The sequence below is a fragment of the Alligator mississippiensis genome, chromosome 4 (assembly GCF_030867095.1).
Source record: "Alligator mississippiensis isolate rAllMis1 chromosome 4, rAllMis1, whole genome shotgun sequence".
NCBI lineage: Eukaryota > Metazoa > Chordata > Crocodylia > Alligatoridae > Alligator > Alligator mississippiensis.
This window is the reverse complement of record NC_081827.1, coordinates 114613585-114634262: the sequence shown is the minus strand read 5'-3', so window position 1 is coordinate 114634262 and position 20678 is coordinate 114613585. Positions and strand designations below refer to the sequence as shown.

At 42.7% G+C, this 20678-nt stretch overlaps 1 protein-coding gene across 6 annotated transcripts in view; it reads right to left on the bottom strand.

Annotated features, from left to right (window-relative positions):
- CAPRIN2 (caprin family member 2) overlaps window positions 1-20678 on the bottom strand; it is a 72348-nt gene that overhangs the window by 41767 nt on the left and 9903 nt on the right. For 4 of the 6 annotated variants that reach the window (XM_019489592.2, XM_019489587.2, XM_019489589.2 and 1 more), the window contains exons 4-11: window positions 19495-19581; window positions 16088-16326; window positions 11176-11258; window positions 8312-8476; window positions 7668-7711; window positions 4615-5742; window positions 3680-3721; window positions 3223-3336 (exon numbers count right to left, since the gene is read on the bottom strand). In XM_019489592.2, coding sequence (XP_019345137.2) covers window positions 3223-3336; window positions 3680-3721; window positions 4615-5742; window positions 7668-7711; window positions 8312-8476; window positions 11176-11258; window positions 16088-16326; window positions 19495-19581 — 1902 coding nt within the window. The remainder of the gene's footprint in view (window positions 1-3222; window positions 3337-3679; window positions 3722-4614; window positions 5743-7667; window positions 7712-8311; window positions 8477-11175; window positions 11259-16087; window positions 16327-19494; window positions 19582-20678) is intronic. The other 2 variants (XM_059726485.1, XM_019489591.2) reach the window with 2 other exon arrangements.

Genomic DNA, 20678 nt, shown 5'->3' with positions numbered 1-20678 from the left:
AGGAAATGATGCACAGCTTTGGACTCCATGTGGACACAACTGAGGCACACATGGCCAACCATGCCCTATCATCATGCTAGCTCCATTTCTTCCCAAACTCAGAGCCATCCTTTGTGGGCTGCAACAACTCCCATTGAATGGTTTTCCCCCACTGTTCTTGTAGGTCACTAACCCTCCACCTCATTTACTTAAGCCTGTTTTGCATTTATGAAGGAAGGAATTCTCTGACCAAAAGTATGCATACAGAGAGGGAATCCTCTCTCCCAAGGTTATACAAGATGCAGGGTTTGAGGGCATAAAAAGGCTCAAGTAGTAGTGTATTTAGTATGTCATCTCGAGTTCTTTGCAAAGAAAAAGAGGTTATTTCTAGATGTTAGACAACTTTGTTTATTACAACTAGTGCAACGTTGCTATTCAAAGTCATCGATAAAGTCTCAAGTCCTTAAGGGTTAGTACATGAATATTAACTCTGATTTCCAGAAGTGCTGCACATCTAGAACTGGAGTCCAAGTTATTTGCAACAGAGAAGCTCAACATCTCAAATGACTTACAAGAGTCCTGATGAAAACTTTACACTGACTGAGGAGGCAAACAAGTTTTAGTCAACTCATCTCTCTACAGTAATGCTGATGCAGAGGAGCTGGGCCAAAAAAACAGTCAGCAGAATGATTATTCAAATTTCATATTGTGTTCCTTTGTACCACAACTCTAAAGTTTTGAGAATAAGGCAGTTAAGTTTGCCTCCATCTTGTTGGAGAGGTTTACATATCCCGACAAAGGCTACAAGACCTACATGAACTACAAGTTGTTACAGTTTTAAGTAGAAAATCTGAAAAAGAACACCAAACACAATTTCAATTACTTTGTTCACTATTTCAGGACTCCAAAGTTCATGACAGCTGGAAAAAGCCAATTTGGATAATAGCTGCTTTTAGCACCCAAAGGCAAACTGGGACAGGAAGAACAAATGTACAATATCAGTGGAGAGAGGCAGTTAGTATTAAGTTGAAGTCAGGCAAAAGGCAGGGCAGATCTGCACCTTATAGATTAAGTCAGAGATGAATAATATCTGACATACAGCATGAGCTATACAGAATAATCTTGTACTAAAATTTTACTCCCAAAATTTTAGTACCATTTCTTGCACTACAAAATTGAACTGAAGAGAAGAAAAGAATTCTTTAAGTCTAGCTCAAGTTTCTGCATATTATAGCCTTATTGCCAGCATTAAAAAAAAAAAAGAAAGCAGCTCATCTTTGCTTCTAGATTGTATATTCTGCCAGAGGACAACTTCCTACAAAACAGGATTCTTTGGTCTCAAGTCCCATACAGTTATGACAATTTTACTGTCAAGTCAAATAGCAAGAGACATTGCAAGATTCTACATGGTTGCATGGTTTGCACCTTAAGAAACAAAGGTTATATGCACAGTTCAGAATTGGATACCACTTTGACTTTTCCTATGAAGTTTCAGAAGCTATCCACTCACTGTATTCAAACATATAGGATAATTCACTCCAAAAGGGGAAGTATGGCAGAATGGTTTATAGGATCCTAAAGCACCCCAATTTGTCCATTTGCCACAAAACTAAATTAAGCTGTGCATATTCGTTAGAGAAAAGTAACATGGTTAGTAAAAGCAAAAGTAGGATTTTAACTGTTCAGTGTATTCAAAAGTTCAAACTGTTACACATTGGTGGATACTTCTGAAGAGGCCTCAGCTTGTACAGATACCTCCTCATCTTTACAAGTTGTTCGAATAGTTTAGTTTAAACTTGAAAAATGAGGACAGGGCACACGGGTAATGTAGTTATGGTAACAGCTTTTGACAGACAACCTCCTCAGGGCCACTCTGAACTTGTACATTCTTTCAGGAGTTCACCTGAAGAATACAACAACCAGCAAACTTCTAGCTCTATACCCTAATTGGGCTACTGCAAGCAGGACTTTCACTGCAGGACCTCTGAAGATTTTCACTATAAAAACAAGAGCTGTATATGGGTAGCTATGATATTTTTTTAAGTTCAGATCTGAAACAGGGCCACTAATCCAAACAAACACGAGGCCAAGCATTAAGACTTAGGAGGTCTCCAAAATTTAGATTTCCATTCTGAAAGTACAGCCTGATCAGTTTGCAGCCCCAAACCTAAACCTGAGCTTGCAAAAACATATGGTTTCCTCAATTCATCCTCCCGATTGGAAGGAGACCTCAAAAACAACTGGCAGAGACATCATACGAATAAATGCACAACAAAAAAAGAATTAAATCAAGTAGCTTTTAAACTCCTTTAGTAAGCCACTTTACAAAAAACGCATTAAAATGCACAGAACACATACCAGTAACACTCACAGTAGTCGATATGGAATACAAAAGCCCATCACCTTCCCATTTATTTTTATTTTTTTTTAATTTCTAGTAGAAGTTGATAGAAGGTTTTTTGTTTTTTTTTTTTGTTGTTTTTTTTTTTTTAAGTAACCCCCAGAGAAGTCTGATTTTGTTTTTAACAGCCATTTTGTAGGCTTAGTTTGCTGGGCAGTCACCTATAATAGTTAGAACCAACATAACCTCAAGGGGCCCAAAGCTGAACACAGAGATAATCTACCATCTTCCTTTAGAAAAGAGTTATTTAAGCACGCTGGCAAATGCACACCAAATGGCTTGCACTGCAGGTTATGCATTTCATCACCTCCTCCACAGTATAAAGTTTGGCTCTGTAGAAGTGTGCAAAACTGGTAGGGATTGTAACCATTTTTTACTTTGTTTGCAACTAGAAACCACTTCTGATAGTCTTGCTTTGAGTACCAACTAGTAGGTTCAGTCAGAAGTCAGAGGGTTTTTTTGCCCACACCATACAAAACAACTTGGTACTAATGTTAAAACAGTGAGTTGAGAATGGTATCAGCCACACGCTATTTTATAGTTCGTATACAGTGATGGAAACTGAAGTTTAGAAAAATTGTGCTGAGAGGACTGAGGTCTTTAAATAGCAATACCATGAAGCTAGAATGATTTTCGCTATAAGTGTGCTTTGAAGTGTCCAAAAAACCTTTGCACCAAAAATGGGATGCGAGAAACTATACCACATAGCTAAGTTACCCTAAGCAGATCAATACTGTGTACAAGACTCTGCAGCAAGGCACCCTAATGCAGCAAATGGAATATATCCAATTGCTTTATACAAGCCATTAGTTATGTTAGTTTGAGTTGGCCAATTAGCACACCTGCACACTGCTTTGGAGACTCCTAGGCAGTTTACAACTTTCTCCGACAGAGACCTCCTTTTTTCTTACTGCATCAAAGCCTTGTTCATCACTTAATTCATCTGCTTTTCCATCCTATGGAAAATAAGAGGCCCAACTCGTTAGAAAATAAATCTCAAAAATGCAAGTTCTAGAAATGAATCCAACACCAGAAATTCTAGTGTCTTTAAAAAAAGGCATAGTAATTCAGATTGAGTACTTTGGACATTGCTATAGTGAACCTCATGCAGTTTAGTACTTAAACTTGGAATGGTAGAAAATTTAGACTTGCCACCACTACCACCACCAGTGCAAACAAGCAACACCCTCCCCCCGTTCTATTTAGACATGTTAGTCAAGTGTTTCAAAAGTTATACCAGCCTTATTATCTAAATAACCTTGCTCCCATTTTGGTCACCCAGTGTTTTACGTTACCCACTTGTTTTACTTCAAGTTCAGCTTTCTGTCTGCGTTCCCGTCTCTAGATACAAGAATTAACCACTCTGATGGTGAACCAGCTTTGACCAATGAGATCAATGTAAATTACATTTAACAAATATACAGAACAAGATTTGTTTTGATGGAAGCTTTGAACAGAATGACAGTTTCTGACAACCTCTGCATAAAGTAGAGCTACTGCAGCTGTTCTCCATTTTCTTCCAAGACTAGTTTAAACATAAATACCACTCTGCATTCTTTTCTGGATGATGTGCTTCAAGTGTCAACATTTTCCCATGGTATTAAAACCTGCTACTTTCATACATGGACAGAGAAGAGTAAAGCACAAGACAAAAAAACTTGCCTGTCACTGGTTCTGCAATGGCTTGCATTTTCTACATCTCTAAAAATAAGCTATTGTTAGCAGAATTGCCAAAACTTTCCAGAAGAGCTTATAGTATATGAATTCATCTGGAAATGTACATTTAAAACAAGATTATAGTTGGTGCTGCTTGATCTAGAAGTTAAATACCTATAGATACAAGGTTAAATCAAGTTTAAGTATAGTTAATATACATGTAAACACAGACAACCCAAGAACTTGATCCCTGGGCCATACCCATTTTGTGGAACTGCAATGCACATTTAGATTTTGCTCTTCCAAAGCTAACTGACTATTTTAACTTATGTATAAGTGCATATCCTACGAAGCCAAGCAGCAGCATTACTGTATTAAATACAAGAGGCAGAAGACGCCATCTTGGTTTTTCAGATGCATGAAGATTTCCAATTCTGGCAGTTAAGTCAGACTTGTAATTCAAGCAAGAGTGACATGGAAATCTAAAATGTAGAACTATACAATGCAGCTTACAACGCTTCCAACTAACACATGATTTAGTCTGATATACTAGCATTAAAAGCTTAATGCCAACTCACTTCTTTGGGTTCCACATCAAACTTCTTAGGCCCAATCTGGTCCTTTGGTACAACACTTGCAGCTCCCAGGGACTTTGGAGGATTCTGTAACTGCTGTAATTCTTGTTGCTGTCGGTTAGCAGTTTCCCAAGCCTTTGGAGGCTCTTGCTTCTGCCCCGACTCCTCCCTGTTATGTGGAGGAGCCCATGACTTTGGCAGCTCCTGCTTCTTCTGCTCTGGCACCTCTTTGGCACGTGGAGGAGCCCAGGGCTTTGATGGCTCTTGCTTCTGCTCTGGCACCTCTTTGGCACGTGGAGGAGCCCAGGGCTTTGATGGCTCTTGCTTCTGCTCTGGCACCTCTTTGGCACGTGGAGGAGCCCAGGGCTTTGATGGCTCTTGCTTCTGCTCTGGCACCTCTTTGGCACGTGGAGGAGCCCAGGGCTTCGATGGCTCTTGCTTCTGCTCTGGCACCTCTCTGGCGTGTGGAGGAACCCAAGGCTTTGGCAGCTCTTGCTTTTTCTGCTCTGACTCCTCCCTGGCACGTGGAGCAGCCCAGGGCTTTGGCAGCTCCTGCTTTTTCTGCTCTGGCTCCTCCTTGGCACGTGGAGCAGCCCAGGGCTTTGAGGGTTCTTGCTTCTGCTCTGGCTCCTCCCTGGTTTGGGATCCCCAAGGTTTTGGCAATTCCTGCTTTTGTTCTGGCCCTTCTTTAACTTTTGTTACCCAAGCCTTGGGGGGTTCTTGTTTCTTCTGTTCCTGTTCATCCCTAGCCTTTGCTACCCAAGGCTTGGGAGATTCCAGTTTCTTCTGTTCCTGCTGTTCCCTAACTCTTGTTACCCATGGTTTAGATGAATCCTGCTCCTCCCTAGCATGTGTTACCCAAGGCTTTGGAGTCTCCTGCTGCTTCTGTTTTTCTTCTTCTTCCCTAACACAGGTTTCCCAGGACTTCGAAGGTTTCTCTTCCTCCACAACACGAGATTCCCAAGGTTTTAAAGATTCCCGATTCTGTTCCTGCTCCTCTATGTCAAGCAGCATTTCCCAGGATTTTGGAGGTTCTTTCTTTCTAGCATACTCTGCTTCCCGGGGTTTGGATTCTTCTGGCTTCTTCTTGATAGAGCATTCTGCTGCAGGCAAATAGCGCCTGTTGAGAAACTATATAGACCAAACAAACTTAATGCCTCCCAGGAAAAACATTTTGCTACTACAGTTCAGGTCAATTTGCAAGTTAGGTCACTCGAGCAGAAATAAAATACTTTCTGACCAAAGCAAAGAACCTATGCAGGTACTTTACTTCTACCTCTGTTATCCTCCAACTAGAAAAGCCAGTGTTCTATCCTATAGAAATATGGTCACTGAATAGTTCCTCTCCTGAGAAAGTTGCAGGAGAGTGCCACAACAGAAATGGAAATAAAAAGCCAAAGCCATCTAGAAGCACAGCTTTCCTAAAATGAGTAACCATGTAATCTTATGGTGTCAACTCTAGTCTCTCCTCACTATGTACCTTTTGCTATGTTAGCCACAATTATCATGTACAATTTTTATGATTTCTTCAGGAAATAACCTGATTTCTTTATTTTGGGAACTATTAATACAATTTCCTTTAAATGAGACAGGAAAGTATTGATTTCTTTGTTGTTTCTTTGAACTTAGGAAAAATATTAGGCAAGCATAGCTCTTCCTGTTCTTCTCAGGAGTTTTAAACCTAGCAAGTAACCAGATGGACTACAGTTAAACATCCAGAACAAGTCTCCAATAAAATTAGTGCTTAAGCATGAGCTAGGATTTAAAATAACCCACAAGCAACATTCAGATTTGAGATTTCTAGGCCACTGCAGGCAGACAGTAGTGAAAAATCTCTCTACTTCCAGATCTTAACTACTTTGCTCTTAAATTCTTTGCTGGTACTAGTTAAACCAAACTTTTTGGTTGGACAGTTTTTAGACCAGTGGTTCTCAGCCTTTTTAGACTGAGAACCCTTTGTTCTTGTTGAATGCCTATTGTTCAGCTCAAGGCAACCCTCAGTGTCAGCTCTTACTTTTCATTCTTTTTGACTACAGAAAAAGAATTCTGTTGCAAAGAACTCAGAAAGACAACAGATCAGAATGTTTTTTTAAACACTAAGAATTCCTAGTTGAAATCTATTTATACTGCAAATCATTTGCGTGCCCAATAGTACTATATATAACAAGGCACCTCACAGCACCTTTGAAAGGATCCCAAGGCACCCTAGTTGAGAATCACTGATCTAGACAGTGCTTGATTAGTACATTAGCAAAGTCTGCTTTGCTCTGCTCCCTCTGGTGGGATATTTGGGAACTGAGATACAACTGTGAGAGCTCTGACATTTTACCCAGAAAACCTTTATAAAAAAAAAAAATATTTAATTACAAAAAAGGCTTCTGCTTTAGGGCATTGCAAGTTCATAAAGATTTATGTTACTCCAGTCCCAAACAGGAGTACGGACATCTGAAATCTAAGGTCAGTTGAAACAAGCTAACTGGATTACATATAGCATCATGTACCTACTACCACCTAGAAATCCTGACTTTCATGTGACAAATGAAGCTCAATAGAAAACCATTCAAAGTTCAGATCTGTAGATGAAGTGACAGCTTTATTTGTAAGTGTACGTTATCTGACAATACAGCTTCTGTATTAACTGACAAAACAGAAAAATTAATATTTTGGAAAAACAGAACAGAGCCCCAAGGGGCTGAACCTACAAAAGCAGATGTTTACCATCTTTACCAAGTCTGTTAAAAAAAAATAAAGTAGTGTTCCAGTATTACCATTACTTTATATCATAGACACCTCCAACCTACCCCCAAACCCAAGCAGAAAGTACCTACTATATTCTACCTGCATGCCAATATCTTTGCATTAAGAGCTGGAGCTCCAGTTTAGTGTTTCACTCTAGACAGCATGTTTGGTTCTCATTTTAAAAGTCTTGGGGAAAAAAAATGCACAGGAATAATTGTTACTAGTTTTATTCTTCTTGGTAGTTTACTTTGCACACTATATAGTGATTATTTAGCATACACTTGCATCACAGCAAAAATTAAAATTCAGTATCTTACCTCCTGTGGCTGAATCTCAGACTTCATAAGCTCCATTAGACATTCTAGAGAGAAGAATATCTACATAAGTAGTAATATCTACATAAGTAGTAGAAGCAAATTAATGGTGGGACCTTTGATCACCTCAAACTTACTGCCAAGTTGCTTCCATAATTCTTTCAGAGTAAATCTGGGTTAACAAATTCTGCAATCTCATGTTTGACTAAGTGCTCTGATTTTCCAGAGACATTTGCAGAATGTCCAATACAGAAGGCTTACTAACGCAATGCCAATGTGGTACAACTAGAGCTTCCTGAAGATATTCCCTACAGCTTCAACAATGCAAGGAGTCAAAAAGCACCCAGTCAAGACAGCAGATAGGGTTTTGGTTTTTTTGTTTAACTGGTATTGCTGTTCCTTATCTCTCTTTATTTCCATTTGATTTCAACTATAGAGTTCATTCCTAATGAAGGACTAAAATTTACTTCATCATTTAGCTAAAGTGAGTTGAAATGCATTAGAAGAAAACCCACTACCAAACATCTGATGTTTTCACCTTCCTTCATACTCAGGATTAAGCCTATGCAAATCAAGCTATGAATTGATTATCTGGAGGCTTAAACAAGCGTTACAACATAAAACCTAAAATTTAAACTTTGTTCAACCTGGGTCTTTGGCAGACTCTCTTTTGGACAGTTGTCTTGTTCTCTCAGGTTCTCTCAGTCCTTCCTCTTCCAATTCTTTTAATGGCATTGCATTGTGAGGAGCAGGAACGTTTTCAAAATATCCAGAATCTAAGAGTTTGGATAACAGTTCCTTCAAATGTCCATCTGACAAATTAAAAAAAAAAAAGTTATAATATGTACTAGGAAGTTAAAAATTATTAATGAAAAAAAAGTGTTGTTGGTGTCCCCTTCTCTTAATTTAAAATGAAAACTACCCAAAAAATAATTTTGATTAAACACTTCAAGTTAGAGAAGTTACAAAATTTAACCTTTTAACAAAGGTTACCAAGTAAAATGTGTAAGCTGTTACCATTTGACTCAGAGAGGTCCTTTGTAACCAACAGAGGTGCACTGATATACAATATGAACTGATTACTGGCACCAATAAAAGAAAAGTTAACACTTGCAATCTGCTTTTTCTGGCCAATGTGGTCAATAACATCACCGATAAATGGTGTGTGCATATGCACAGCTACAGCATGCATGCAGCCAGGAATGCAGTCCGGCAGCTTGGAGAACAGCGTCCAGCTGGTAACTCTGTGAGGGAGGGAGACTGAGGTCCCTACAGTGAGGAAGAGAGTAGGGTTGGGGCAGGCACTGCCCAGCCAGGGCAGGGTGGGGCACAGGATAGAGCTGTGGGCAGCTTGTCAGGGGGATGTGAGGAGGGAGGGCAGCTCCCATCATTACACACACCTCAAAGGCAGCATGGGGGGCTCATGCCCCTGGATTTGTGTGTGGGCCAAGGGTGGGCTGCCCACTGCAGGCTGAGGCCAGGGGCTGCTCTGGCCACTTGCCAGCAGAGGGGTGAGCTGTAAGGGGGGCTACAGTCTTGCCCGAAGCCCAGCCATGGCCCAGCCCCACTGCCAGCAAGAAGCTAACAGCCCCTGGCCCCAAGCCCACAGCCCACCCTTGCCCCATGCACAAATCTAGGGGGCACATGCCCCCTGCACCTCCCCCAGGGTGCGTGCAGTTGTGGGAGCCACCCCTCGTTCTCTGGACGAGCCACCCACAGAGGTCCTGTGTCCTGCACTGGCTGGGCAGTGCCTGCACCTGCTCCAGCCCTACTCCCTACCTCACCGTGGGGTCCTCAATCTGCCCCTACTACGGCCCTTAAACCTCCTCCCCCTGATTTACCAGCTAGATGCTGCTCTCCAAGCTGCCAGGCTGCAAATCAGCAATTGGGCTGGTATCGACCAATATGGCTGGTTAATCAGCCATCGCTATCAGCCAAAAAAATCTTTATTGGTGCACCCCTTGTCTATAGACAAGTTATTCTGCAGAGACTGTCCATCTACTATAATAGGGACTTGGACTTAGCTATACAAAGTTAGTGATAGGTTAAATACTGACAATAGCACAACTTGGCTAACTGCAACCATGTGATGGAACCCAAGCTCCATTTAAAGTCATGAATAGGAGACCTGGGTGTGGAAGCAAATTAATACCTGCAGTCTATCAACTTTTCCATTATGTAATGGCAAGTACCCAAACCTAGGAAACTCAAGAACAAGACTAACCAAACTAGAAAAGAAACAGCTGGGTAGCAGCTGGCTTGCAACTGTGGCAGGATGAAAGGGATGAGAGACTGAAACTTCCTTCCAGAGACCATCTCCACGGAGGAAGGGGTGGGGAGGGAAGAAAAACAAAGAACTGACAAGTGGGAAAGAGGCATTAGTGGAGCCAAAATAGGAACAACTGTCCGTTTCTTTGAATATTAGTTTGGTCATTAGGGTGCAACTAACATTTTGAGATGCTTATATAAATAAGCATGTATATAAGCATCTCAAAATGTTGGTTGAATATTAGCATGCAAAGATTTAGATCCGTTTTACAGCCTTGGTGTAATAGTGTAAACCCTTACACATGGTGCCGTTTTGCTTTGAATTTCCAGGTCTCTGCATGTCAGTAACCTGCAGGTGCACTCCAGGCTACGGAACTAAACTTCTGCTAATATACTCCACTTTTCACAAATAAATTATTCCACACATCCATCCTAAGCAATTCCCACAGCATGCATGCATCTCACTGCTGCACCCCAAGTACAGCTCTTAACCCCAACACCTGATGCACAGGAGGGTTGGCAGATCACACAGGATCAGCTAACAGATGGCCTCCCATTTAAGGCATCACAAACTGATTACCTTTGGTCACAGCAACCTTTCTAGGCACCTGGAATGCAACAATGAGCTAGAACATCTGTTTGCTTGCACTGCCATAAAATTTATGGCAGCACAAGGGCAACATCTGTTTGCAGCCCAAGTGTCAAAGAACCTTAAATTGGCAAAGAATTTGGAGTTAAAAATTCCTCCCGATGTACAGGTTTCCTTGCGGCTTAAATCCTTGGCAAGACTAGTTGCTGAAGCCATTGGAATTGTACTGTTTAATGTATTATTTGCCAGAATAATCTGGAGACATTTAGTTAGTTGTACACTAGTTCAATTTAACTAGTCTGCCAGTACGTGACACAGAACTGAAAAGTTTAGTTCATCTGAGTTTACAGAAGCAGCTGTGGGACTTTGCAGATAAAAAAAAGTCAAGTAAAAATACTTCTTTGCCCCATTGATAAGGTCTACAATAGAACTATTAATTTGCCCTAAACTTAATATCCCAGACCAAGTCAAAACCAAAAACCAATGCATTAGTCCTCCAAGACCACAACAAGTACTCAAGAACTATATGCAGTATGCTGTTAGACCTCCAATTAGCATTGCACACTTCCTAATGATCATAAGTATTTCAGTGTTTACAGGAAGCTTTACATGACATCCACATAATGGGCTTCATATTTAACCAGAGAAACTTACATGTTGTTCCAACCACAGGCTTTTCACTGCCTTCTAGAAGGTCCCAAAAGTAAAGTGATGATTGCTCCATCTGGTCTTCAACACTTGAAACCAAAGGAAAGACTTCACTAGTAATTTCATTTTAGGCAGAAACATTCACTGTGAAGGCATGCTGCTTCCCAGGACTTTAAAGCAACAAACTTAAGTTACTGACAATTGAAGTTGTCACCAAGGCATTTTTAAACTGCCAGAATCAATTTCTCTTTATGCAGCACCTAGAATAAGTGAGATCCAGAACTATATCTAGATGCTATGGCTATACAAAAGAAAGGACAACAAAAATAGTTCTTTGTACAATTTACTCTAAGACAGCAGCCACAGACTTACCACTACAGAAGTCATAAAGCTGGTGACTTCACCTAGTAGTGTATATTAAGAAGTTGCCCTTTGTGATCTAAGTGTTCAGGCATTAATATTATACCACAGCTAGGACATGAATCCACCAGCAGCAGTTCTAAACTTGAAGCCAAATAAACCCATTCGCATTCTATCAAAACAGTTTGTCTAGATTACCAAGCCTTCGTAGCTTTGACTTGTCAAGTGTCTTGAGAAGAAGGTATACTCAAGTTCAGTATACCAGTGACAACCCCAAGGTTTAGGGAAGCAGGGAGCATTAATAATTTGAGTCTTGAAACAAGTATATGAATCATTTTCTCCTGGCTCAGAAGTTACAGGCCAAAACCACACTGTAGCATATTGACTCAGACCAGTGGTTCCCAAACTGTGGGTGGCAACATCAGTGGATGGGGTTGCAAGAAGCACGTATCTGTAGTTTTTTTGTTTTGTTTTTTAAACATTTGCAAGCACCACAGCACTGGGTGCTTTGAAGAGCACCCAGTGCTGCAACGCATTCAATTGTACAAGTGGCAAAATGCACGTCAGCACGAAAAGTGGCAGCGGTGCACTTCTGAACTAAAACACCTCAGAGGTACTCCAGTACAAAAGTGCATCGTTGCCATTTTCTGCACACTAATGTGCACTTCACCACTTATACAACTGCATGAGGCACAGCACAGTACGCATCAGCTCATGTGAAGAGCAGACTTGATTAAGTCGAGTCCGCTCTGAAGCAGCAGATCTCCAGCGCACTGCAGGACAAAAAGGTGTGTATGTAAGTGCCCCTGGGTTTTTCCATCTCCTGTGGAAAAACACAGATTTTCTATTTTAAAAATGGAGAAAAGCCACAGATCTTCCCTTTAAAGGAGAAAAATGTGGGAAAATGATGGTTTCTCCATGTAGGCTGGCTGAGTTCCAGCCTGCAAGGGAGCGCTTGGGGCTAGGGAGAGGGCAACTGGAGGCAGGGGGAACACCACATGCATGTGCACATGGTAGCCAAGCAGCAGTGGAGCACAGGTAAGAAGGGGGCACAGGCAATGTGGCAGGGAGGAGCACGGTAATGTGGTAAGGGGACATGCACCCCAAGATTTCTGCACTCACAGCAAGGCACAGGGGTTCAGCTGGGCCAGACCAACTGCAGGCAGAAGCTGCCTCCACAGCCAAAAGGAAGCGCCACGCCACCATAGCTGCTAAGGTGAGGTTTGGCAGCAGCGTGATGTTGAGAACCTACTGCTGCCAGGCAGACAGGATAGCCGTGGCAACACAGAGCTCCCTCCTATGCCAGGTCCTGCCCACCAGGTCACAGAATTTCCAGAGGGAGGGCAGCAGGGCAGGGAGACCTGAGTGCACAGCAGGCAGCACAGATCGTCCCCTCTAGCTGTGCTGTCCATGGCAGAGGAAGAATGGGAGCCAGGCTCCAGGCTCCCCTCCAGACACAGGTGACAACCAGGGCTTGGCGCTGCTGGGATGGGGGTGCAGGGCCTGTGGGTTGGGAGTGAGGGGTCATGCTGAGGAAAGTTTGGGAAGCACCCAGAGGCTTTTTAGAGGCCCTAAAACATCAATCCATTTGTAATAAGGTTCATCATCACAAGAGACGCACGCACACAAATCCAATCTAGAAGTGCAAAGAGGATTACAATACATTCCCTGTATCCCATTAACACAGGGGATCAAGTTCATCTAACCCAGTGAGCCAGATGAGTGGTTGGGCTGGTCTACAGGCAAGACAAATGGTGCATGGCCAGTCATGTGGGCCAGATCAGGCCCAAAGACCTGCCCCCAAATTCCACGTGCCAGAACCAGCACACACAGCCTGTGTACAGGGCTGGTCTGGGACATGTACCATGTTGTGATAGATGTGGTACACAAAGTGAGGGAAACCTGCATAGTAATCTTCACTCTATACCCAATCCTGGCAGTGCTTTTCATTAGGCAGGCTGTGTGGCAGTATTCAAAGCGACACTCCACCTCTACTTCAGGAAGAGCAGAGAAGGCACCAAATTCAAAAAATGTTCATTTAAAAGTACCAGGCTCTTTCCTCTGTCTCCTGAACAGCATGCAGTGGTTTCCTGCAGCCAAAAGTACAACTAAGCCTGTACCAGAAGATTATGAAAGGGCTGTGAACAAACTTTTTAAAAATAGATCATATTTTGCATGCAGTTTTGGAAAAATAATGCTGTTTGTGCTTCACCATCATACTAATACTGTATATGTTGATAAATAGGGACCTGGGTTTTCCATTTGCTGGGGGGGGCGCCAGAGGAGCAGTGGTGGGGGTTGGGCCATGGCAATGGGGTAGAGCTTTGGCCTAGTGGGAAGAGATGAGGACAGCATGCCCTCCCCCCCACTTCTCCATCCATTATTCCTTGTGCTACTGGCAGCATGGCTGATGTGGTGGTCTTAGTGGCAGCAGCAGCACCAAGTCTTGCTGCCCTGCTCTCTCCTACCTGCTGGGCTGCAGAGGCTAGCCAGGTAGGCCAGTCCTGCTCATGCCAGTCCAGCTAGGCTGCAGCCAGTGTCCCCTGGATGCACAAATCTGGAGGGGGGGGGGGGGGGTTCATTTTCCCTCATGCCCTCCCAATTGTCCCACACACTGGAGGGCTGTGTCCCAGGGGTGGGGGCAGAAGGCACTAGGTTGAGTATGGGGCACTGGCATGCACAAGAAGTTGTTTTCTGCTTAAACTATTTACTGGGTTGGGACTGGCCACTGATGTTTACAAATAGGCCCTGGTACAAAAAAGGCTGAGAACCACTGGCCTAAGGTACAGGGTTGCTGCTTAAAAAAAAAAAAATCACTGCTTAACCCAGTCCTAAAATATTATACACTGGGTTCTGCAAAAGTCACAGAGTCTCACTTGCTTTGTCTGAGGGCTGTTATTTAACAATGGCATCAGTCTCTCATCCAGTTGTATGATGCTTCTGCATATTCAGCTGAACTCTTATTCATTAATACCAATGCAGTTCTAGGTGGGTACAGTTCATGTGGAATGAGAAGCTGACATTCTTGCTGCTGCTACTTGGGTAGCAAGTTCAAAACTCACGCTAACAAAAAGTGTTATTTTCATGCCTAACCTTTTTTTTTTCCCCCCCCCCCCCAGATAGTTCAGGCTAATAAGCCTATTCAAGCATTTCATTGTGTACTGAATACTGTTCAACTTATCCTCTCCCCCCACAAAACCCTTATTAGCAAGGGAAAACATTATGCATATATACTAGTGTGTTGATGCAGGGGTGTCAAAAGATTGAGTCTGCAGAGTTGATCCACATGGCAGGGGCTGGACTGGCCCTGCCTGACAAGGGCTTGGGCCTGTGCTGGAGGTCCCAGATTGACATGATTAGGTAGAAAGGGAAGATTACTATGCAGGTTTCCCTCACTTTATGTTGTGCTGTTTTCCCGGAACACGTACAACTCAAATTTGCATAAAGGGAACCCACTTTACAAAGTAACAAATAGGGGTATGTTCTAAGAACGTAACTGTATTGACTCCCAGACCCATTTCTACCACCTTTACAAGACAATTTTGGTACTTGCCAACAGCAGACAGTACACACAAGCACAGGGTGGTGGTGAATGTTTAGTTGGTGTGAAGAGAATGTGGTGAAGGCTTCATTGATGGACCAGGGAGAGGGTTAGGAAATAAGCTAGTGGGGTGCTTAGAAGCCAAAATGGGGATGGCGACTACAGAAGTGCGTAGCAGACAAGAAGTGAGGAGCACAGATCCATACAGGAGACTATATTTTGGTGTGTGTCACTCCCATGATGCACCACACAATGCAGCTGACTGCAGGTTTCCACCACACTGATTGTATAAAAGAGTGAATTTACCTTGCATATAACGAATTTTTGGTATAAAAAGGGTCATCAAAAGTGCAAATTCGCACATAAAGAACCTGCATAAAGCAAGGAAAACCTGTACAGCATAAACACATGCATTACTGGGGAAGTCAGAAATGGCACCCAAATCTGAATAGCTAGCTCCACGGTGGCCAAACTGTGGCTCACGAGCCACATGCAGCTCACTGGCACAATACTTGTGGCTCCCCAGAAATTGGCCAATGCTCCACTCACTTTTCCCTGAAGCGACTCCGAAGGACAGTGCAGCCCAGCACCTCCCACCACTCTGGCTTTCCCCGCAGGGTGCACTCCCTCCTCTCCCTGCAGGGCTGTCGGCTCAGGTGCTGGGCTGCAGCTGTGACACTTACCCTGGGGCATGCTCCCTACAGGGAAAGCTAAAGCGGGGGGGGATGTTTGTCAGTCACCTCCACTCCAAATTGCTTAGCACCATCCCTCTCCTCCCCCTCAAGCTCTTGAACTTCAGTGAACGATCAGATGTGGCTCCCACAGTGAGCAACCTCAGCCCAACCCTGAGCTAGCTGTTCAGCTCTTCCAACACACCATATTTGTGTTTAATAGACCTGAGTTTTTAAAACATGCTATTTTTGTTCTGAAATGCATAGCCCCAAATACTCAGAAGTTAAATGCACCACTCATTTTATGCTTGATAAAATATGTTTAGGTAGGAAGGTTTCAACTCACCTCAGGCTCTCATTTCTTTCTGGGCATGTCAGTTTTGCAAATCTAATGAGGTAGTCTAGTTCTTTAGAAGGCAAATATATTGCACCATTCAAGCCACCTTTGAAGTCTTTCTGAACATGCTCTTGAGTAAAGTTCTGCAGCACATACTGGACCTGCAGAATTGTGCGCAGCTTCTTCTTCTCTGCTTCAAGTTTTACTAGGTTCTCCCGTCTCTGAGCCTTCCTCTGCGCTTTCAGCAGCTGTTATATTGCAAGAGTAAGTTAGTCAACTGAAGAGGCTATGACAACTGAATGGGTAATGAAACTACAAGTTATGAACTATGGACCATATTCAAGAGGAGATTAGATGCCTACTGAGACTTAGGCAAAACCTTGAGCAAGTTAAACTTGAATCTCCAGGCACCTATATGCTTTTGAACCAGTCTCTCCCAGCTCTAAGCCTGTATTTAAATAGAAATTTAGAAATGGCTAGAACTTGAAGCTTATGACTCCTTTAAGGAGATATTTAACCAAGATGCCCATGTTTGTAAGTTAGGAAAGTTAGCAGTTAGGTACTCCTCCATTATTTCAACATTATCAATTCTATAGATTACTTAATGAATTATTCACAATTTCCCCACAGCATGTTCATCCTTTTTAGCTAGGCTTTAAACATTTACATTACATGCTTAACAAGGAATTCTGTACATGCTACACAAGGGATGCAAGTGTCACATAAGGAAGTTTTTCCCAAATGTAAAACATGTTTCACTTACAAACTCCTCAAGGATCGTGTGTATCCACTGTCAGGATACACAAGGAGTAATTATAGAGTAATGGTATAAACAGGGAACTTAGAACTCCTGTTACTTTAAGGGGAGAAACTGCAGCAACTAAAGCCCAAACAGCTTAACAGGGACCAGCTGCAAGAGGGAAGGCTGCAAGGAGACACTGCTACCTAAGCAGCAAAGGGCTTATCAAGGTAAAGAGCACACCTAAAACCAGCATAGGGAAGTCGCACAACTGAAAGGGGGCAGGGCTTAACACATATAAGCTCAGAGACTGAGCCTACAAAGTGGCCCTGGAGGCTGCAGAGTAACCAGCTCCAAAGCATGAGGGTCCAGGAGAGCTGCTAGCTGGCACTGATGCTACCTTGAGGGAGGCAAACAATGCTCCTGCCTTGCAGAGCAATGTGACCCAGGATAAGGGGAAGCCCTGTTGTACAGCCAGGCAGCCACTAGTTATGTTTGACCCAGAGCAATTGTTATAGCCAGAGGACTTATTCCTTGGTTATAGTTTATACCCGTAGTTTGCAACTGGGACAAGAGTTGGTAGACGTCCCAGCTGTACATGACAGCATAAGAGTGCCTGAAGTCCTAACATGGATTAGTGCCTCAAGACAAAGACCTGGCTTGAGCTTTATAGGATTGCCACCTAGGGGTGGACTGCAGCCAACCAACTCAAGCCAGATAGGGCCAGGGGGCCCAGACAGCCAAAACAGGCTTAGTGCCCAAACCAGGATGGCCCAGACAGCCAAGAGCAGGCTCACTGCCCAGAGCAGAGCCGAAGTAGGGCCAGACCGCCCAGATGGAGCCAAAGCAGGTTCAGCACCTAAAACAGGGCAGAGACCATCAAGATAAGAGCTTGTGCCCAGAAGCCACATCTAGTACTTTGGGCCTGGGCTAGAAGGCCCAGCTACAGAAAAGGGTCAGGGCCTTGGCCTTCTCAGCCTCTGCCAAGAGAGCTATTGTACAACCACATGTGCAAGGCATGGGCACGGTTGTAGGGGAGCTTCAGAGGCCATGAACAGCCCTTAAATCTACAAGTAACCTGAGACATACAAGCAAGGCAAGAGGGCCCACAAGCAAGCCAAGAGGTCCCAAAAGTATGACTAAGACCCATGAAGTCTGGGTGGGACTTGCTGGCTGTCAGAAGAACCGAGGGCTCACTTTAGGACCCTTAGGCAGCCTCCCTTTCTAACATCAATAGTTGCATCAAGGTGTAACAGGTGAGAAGGAAAGAATACACTAGAGGCAAAGCAGGGCACTGGTTGCATGGCCACCAGGGGGTTTCACAGCCACCCTTGTGGACTAGCACTTGCTACACTTTGTTAGCACAAACTACAGCATTTTATTCAAACACATGGTCATGAGAGGTTTAGGTAATATCCAAGGCTCCTATTTAGTGGATAGCAAAGGTCTTCCACCAACCTGGCAAACCAACATCCAGCTATACTGCAAGAATTCTCAGTTAGTAAAAATGAACCAAAATAAATGTAAGGAATTTGTTTAAAAAGCATTATTTTTAGAGATGTTTTTGCCTGTAGTAGAAAAGGAACACTACCCCACTACCCTGCATACACTGGGGGAAGGGGAGAAGAGATCCTCCTGCCTCCAGTAGTTTTGAAACATTAAAAAAAGTTGCAGCTTTTTTGCAGAATCCAAGAAACAACCAACTAACAAACCAACCAACCCACCCAGTCTCCGATTGTGCTACAAGCTAAAGAACAACACAGCCAGGTTAAAATCTATAATACTACGTACTTTCTAGAGGTAAACTGGAGGAAAGTAACAGCAGTTCATATATTCTTACAACATGAAAGCCCTCAACAGCAAGAACAAAAATTCTTGATGGGAAGATGTATATTGTAAGGAGGAGATCTGATACAGACAGGTACAGCACTTCCAACAGTACGACACACTTAATTTACTGCAACAGCCACCAAGATTTAGTTTTAAAAAGGAGTCTCATCCTGCTCTCAATTTATTTTAATCCCAAAGCTAGTGGGAAAGACAAGAACTTTGAACTGGAAAACAGAACTCAGTAGTACAAGTGCAAAAATGTCTCTCTAACTGGAATGATTTGGGCCCAGACAACACCCATTTGAAATGGTCCTGTATTTTAAAGGAAGGTAGAAAGTGGTAGAGTAATACCTAATCAACTCTACTCTCACAGGCCATGGAAGGTGTTCCTATAGAACTCAAGTTCCAAACCTCCTGTCAAAAGGATGGTTATTCTACAGATTGACTTAACAGACCCAGACCAGAACATGCTTAAAAACCTGCTGAGATTCACTGCATTTTGTACACAGTGCATCTGATTAGTAGTTTTGTGGGATTCCACATGCTCCAAAATCATTCTTCTTCTTCATGTTCTAGCTATGGAACATGTTTAACTCAAATTGTCTTGTACTTTAACCACATTTTCACTATTGCAAACAAAATTTCAGATTCTCAGAAAAAACTGTAAAGCCATTCTACTGGTTCTGCACATTGGAGTCATTTAAGAATACATTCCAAAATGATCTACAAATCAGGACCATCAGCTTCACCGTCTCAGATTAACATGCTGCTGTTATACAAAAGCTTCTGAAACGGTAGGTTTTAAGAAAATGTAGTTGGTTGAGCAACTAAAGCAAATTATACTTACATCCTGGCTAAGTCCAGAAAAAGTCTTCTGAAGCTCTTTGGCAAACTCCAGGTTGTGCACTACTTCATCATACTTCTCCACTGCCTCCTACAAGTAGGAAAATACAGGTTAAGTGCACTGCTTGCTTTGTAACTTGAATCACTTACTTCAAAAGTTCTCAGAAGACTATTGATTACAACTGTTAATAGAATAAAGCTAAGTTATACAGCTTTTGTTATATGCTCTTAAAAGAAAAAATAATTTAACTAACTTAATTAAAAACCTATTATCTCCATCCTCAAACAAAGTGAAGACTTGAATTCCAAGTCAGTCGATTCATATTGGGAGACAATGGTTTAAGACACACAAGCTGCTTGCAGAGATTAAGAAACGAAACAAAACACAGAAGTGCAGCAGCATGTTAGTTTCAACCCAGCTCTGCAGCACCTGTATAGATTGAGCAGTTCAGTGGGGCTTTTTGGCACTTATTTAAAAGCTGAGTCAACCAACTACTAGGTAAAAGCACCCCACTAAAGTACCCAATCTATACAGACTTTAGGCAAACCACAGGCTTAGTATACTGTAAATGAGTTTAATGAAAAAAATGAAACATCCATTTTAAAATTCCATGAGAACTTTGGAAGTAGTTATTCCTAAAACATTTCCCACCGACATCCTCTTGGTTTTAACTGAGAACCCAAAGCATGTGAAGTGTGAAATTAACCCTATTTTACATTATGCGATTGAACAGCATAACAAGCTATAGCATCTGAACTAGGAGCTTTAGATTTTAGGTGTTCTCTCTTTAGTCTCAAAATCTGATGGCCAAGAACATAAGTACATATGATCCTAAATCTAATACATACTTATTTGCCTAAGTTTGAGAACAGGCTTCAGTTGTCCCTCAAGTCACATTGACAAATCAGAGCTTATGAATGACAGTTTAAGAACACAAGACTTGTGATGCAAGTTAATCGTAACATGCAGGCAAAATTTGAAGGGGTGAGGGCAGGGCAGGGCCGAGGTGAGCCAGTCACATCTGGAGTGGCCCTGCATCCCCCCCCAACAGTAGGAGCTCAGCTAGAGAAGCCACATGACTGCAAGAGCCAGGTGCCAGGATACTGCAGAAGCAACTGTGCCACCTGACCCTAGAAGTCAAACAGGAACAGCACCATGCCATCCAGATATACAAGGGTCTTTCCTGC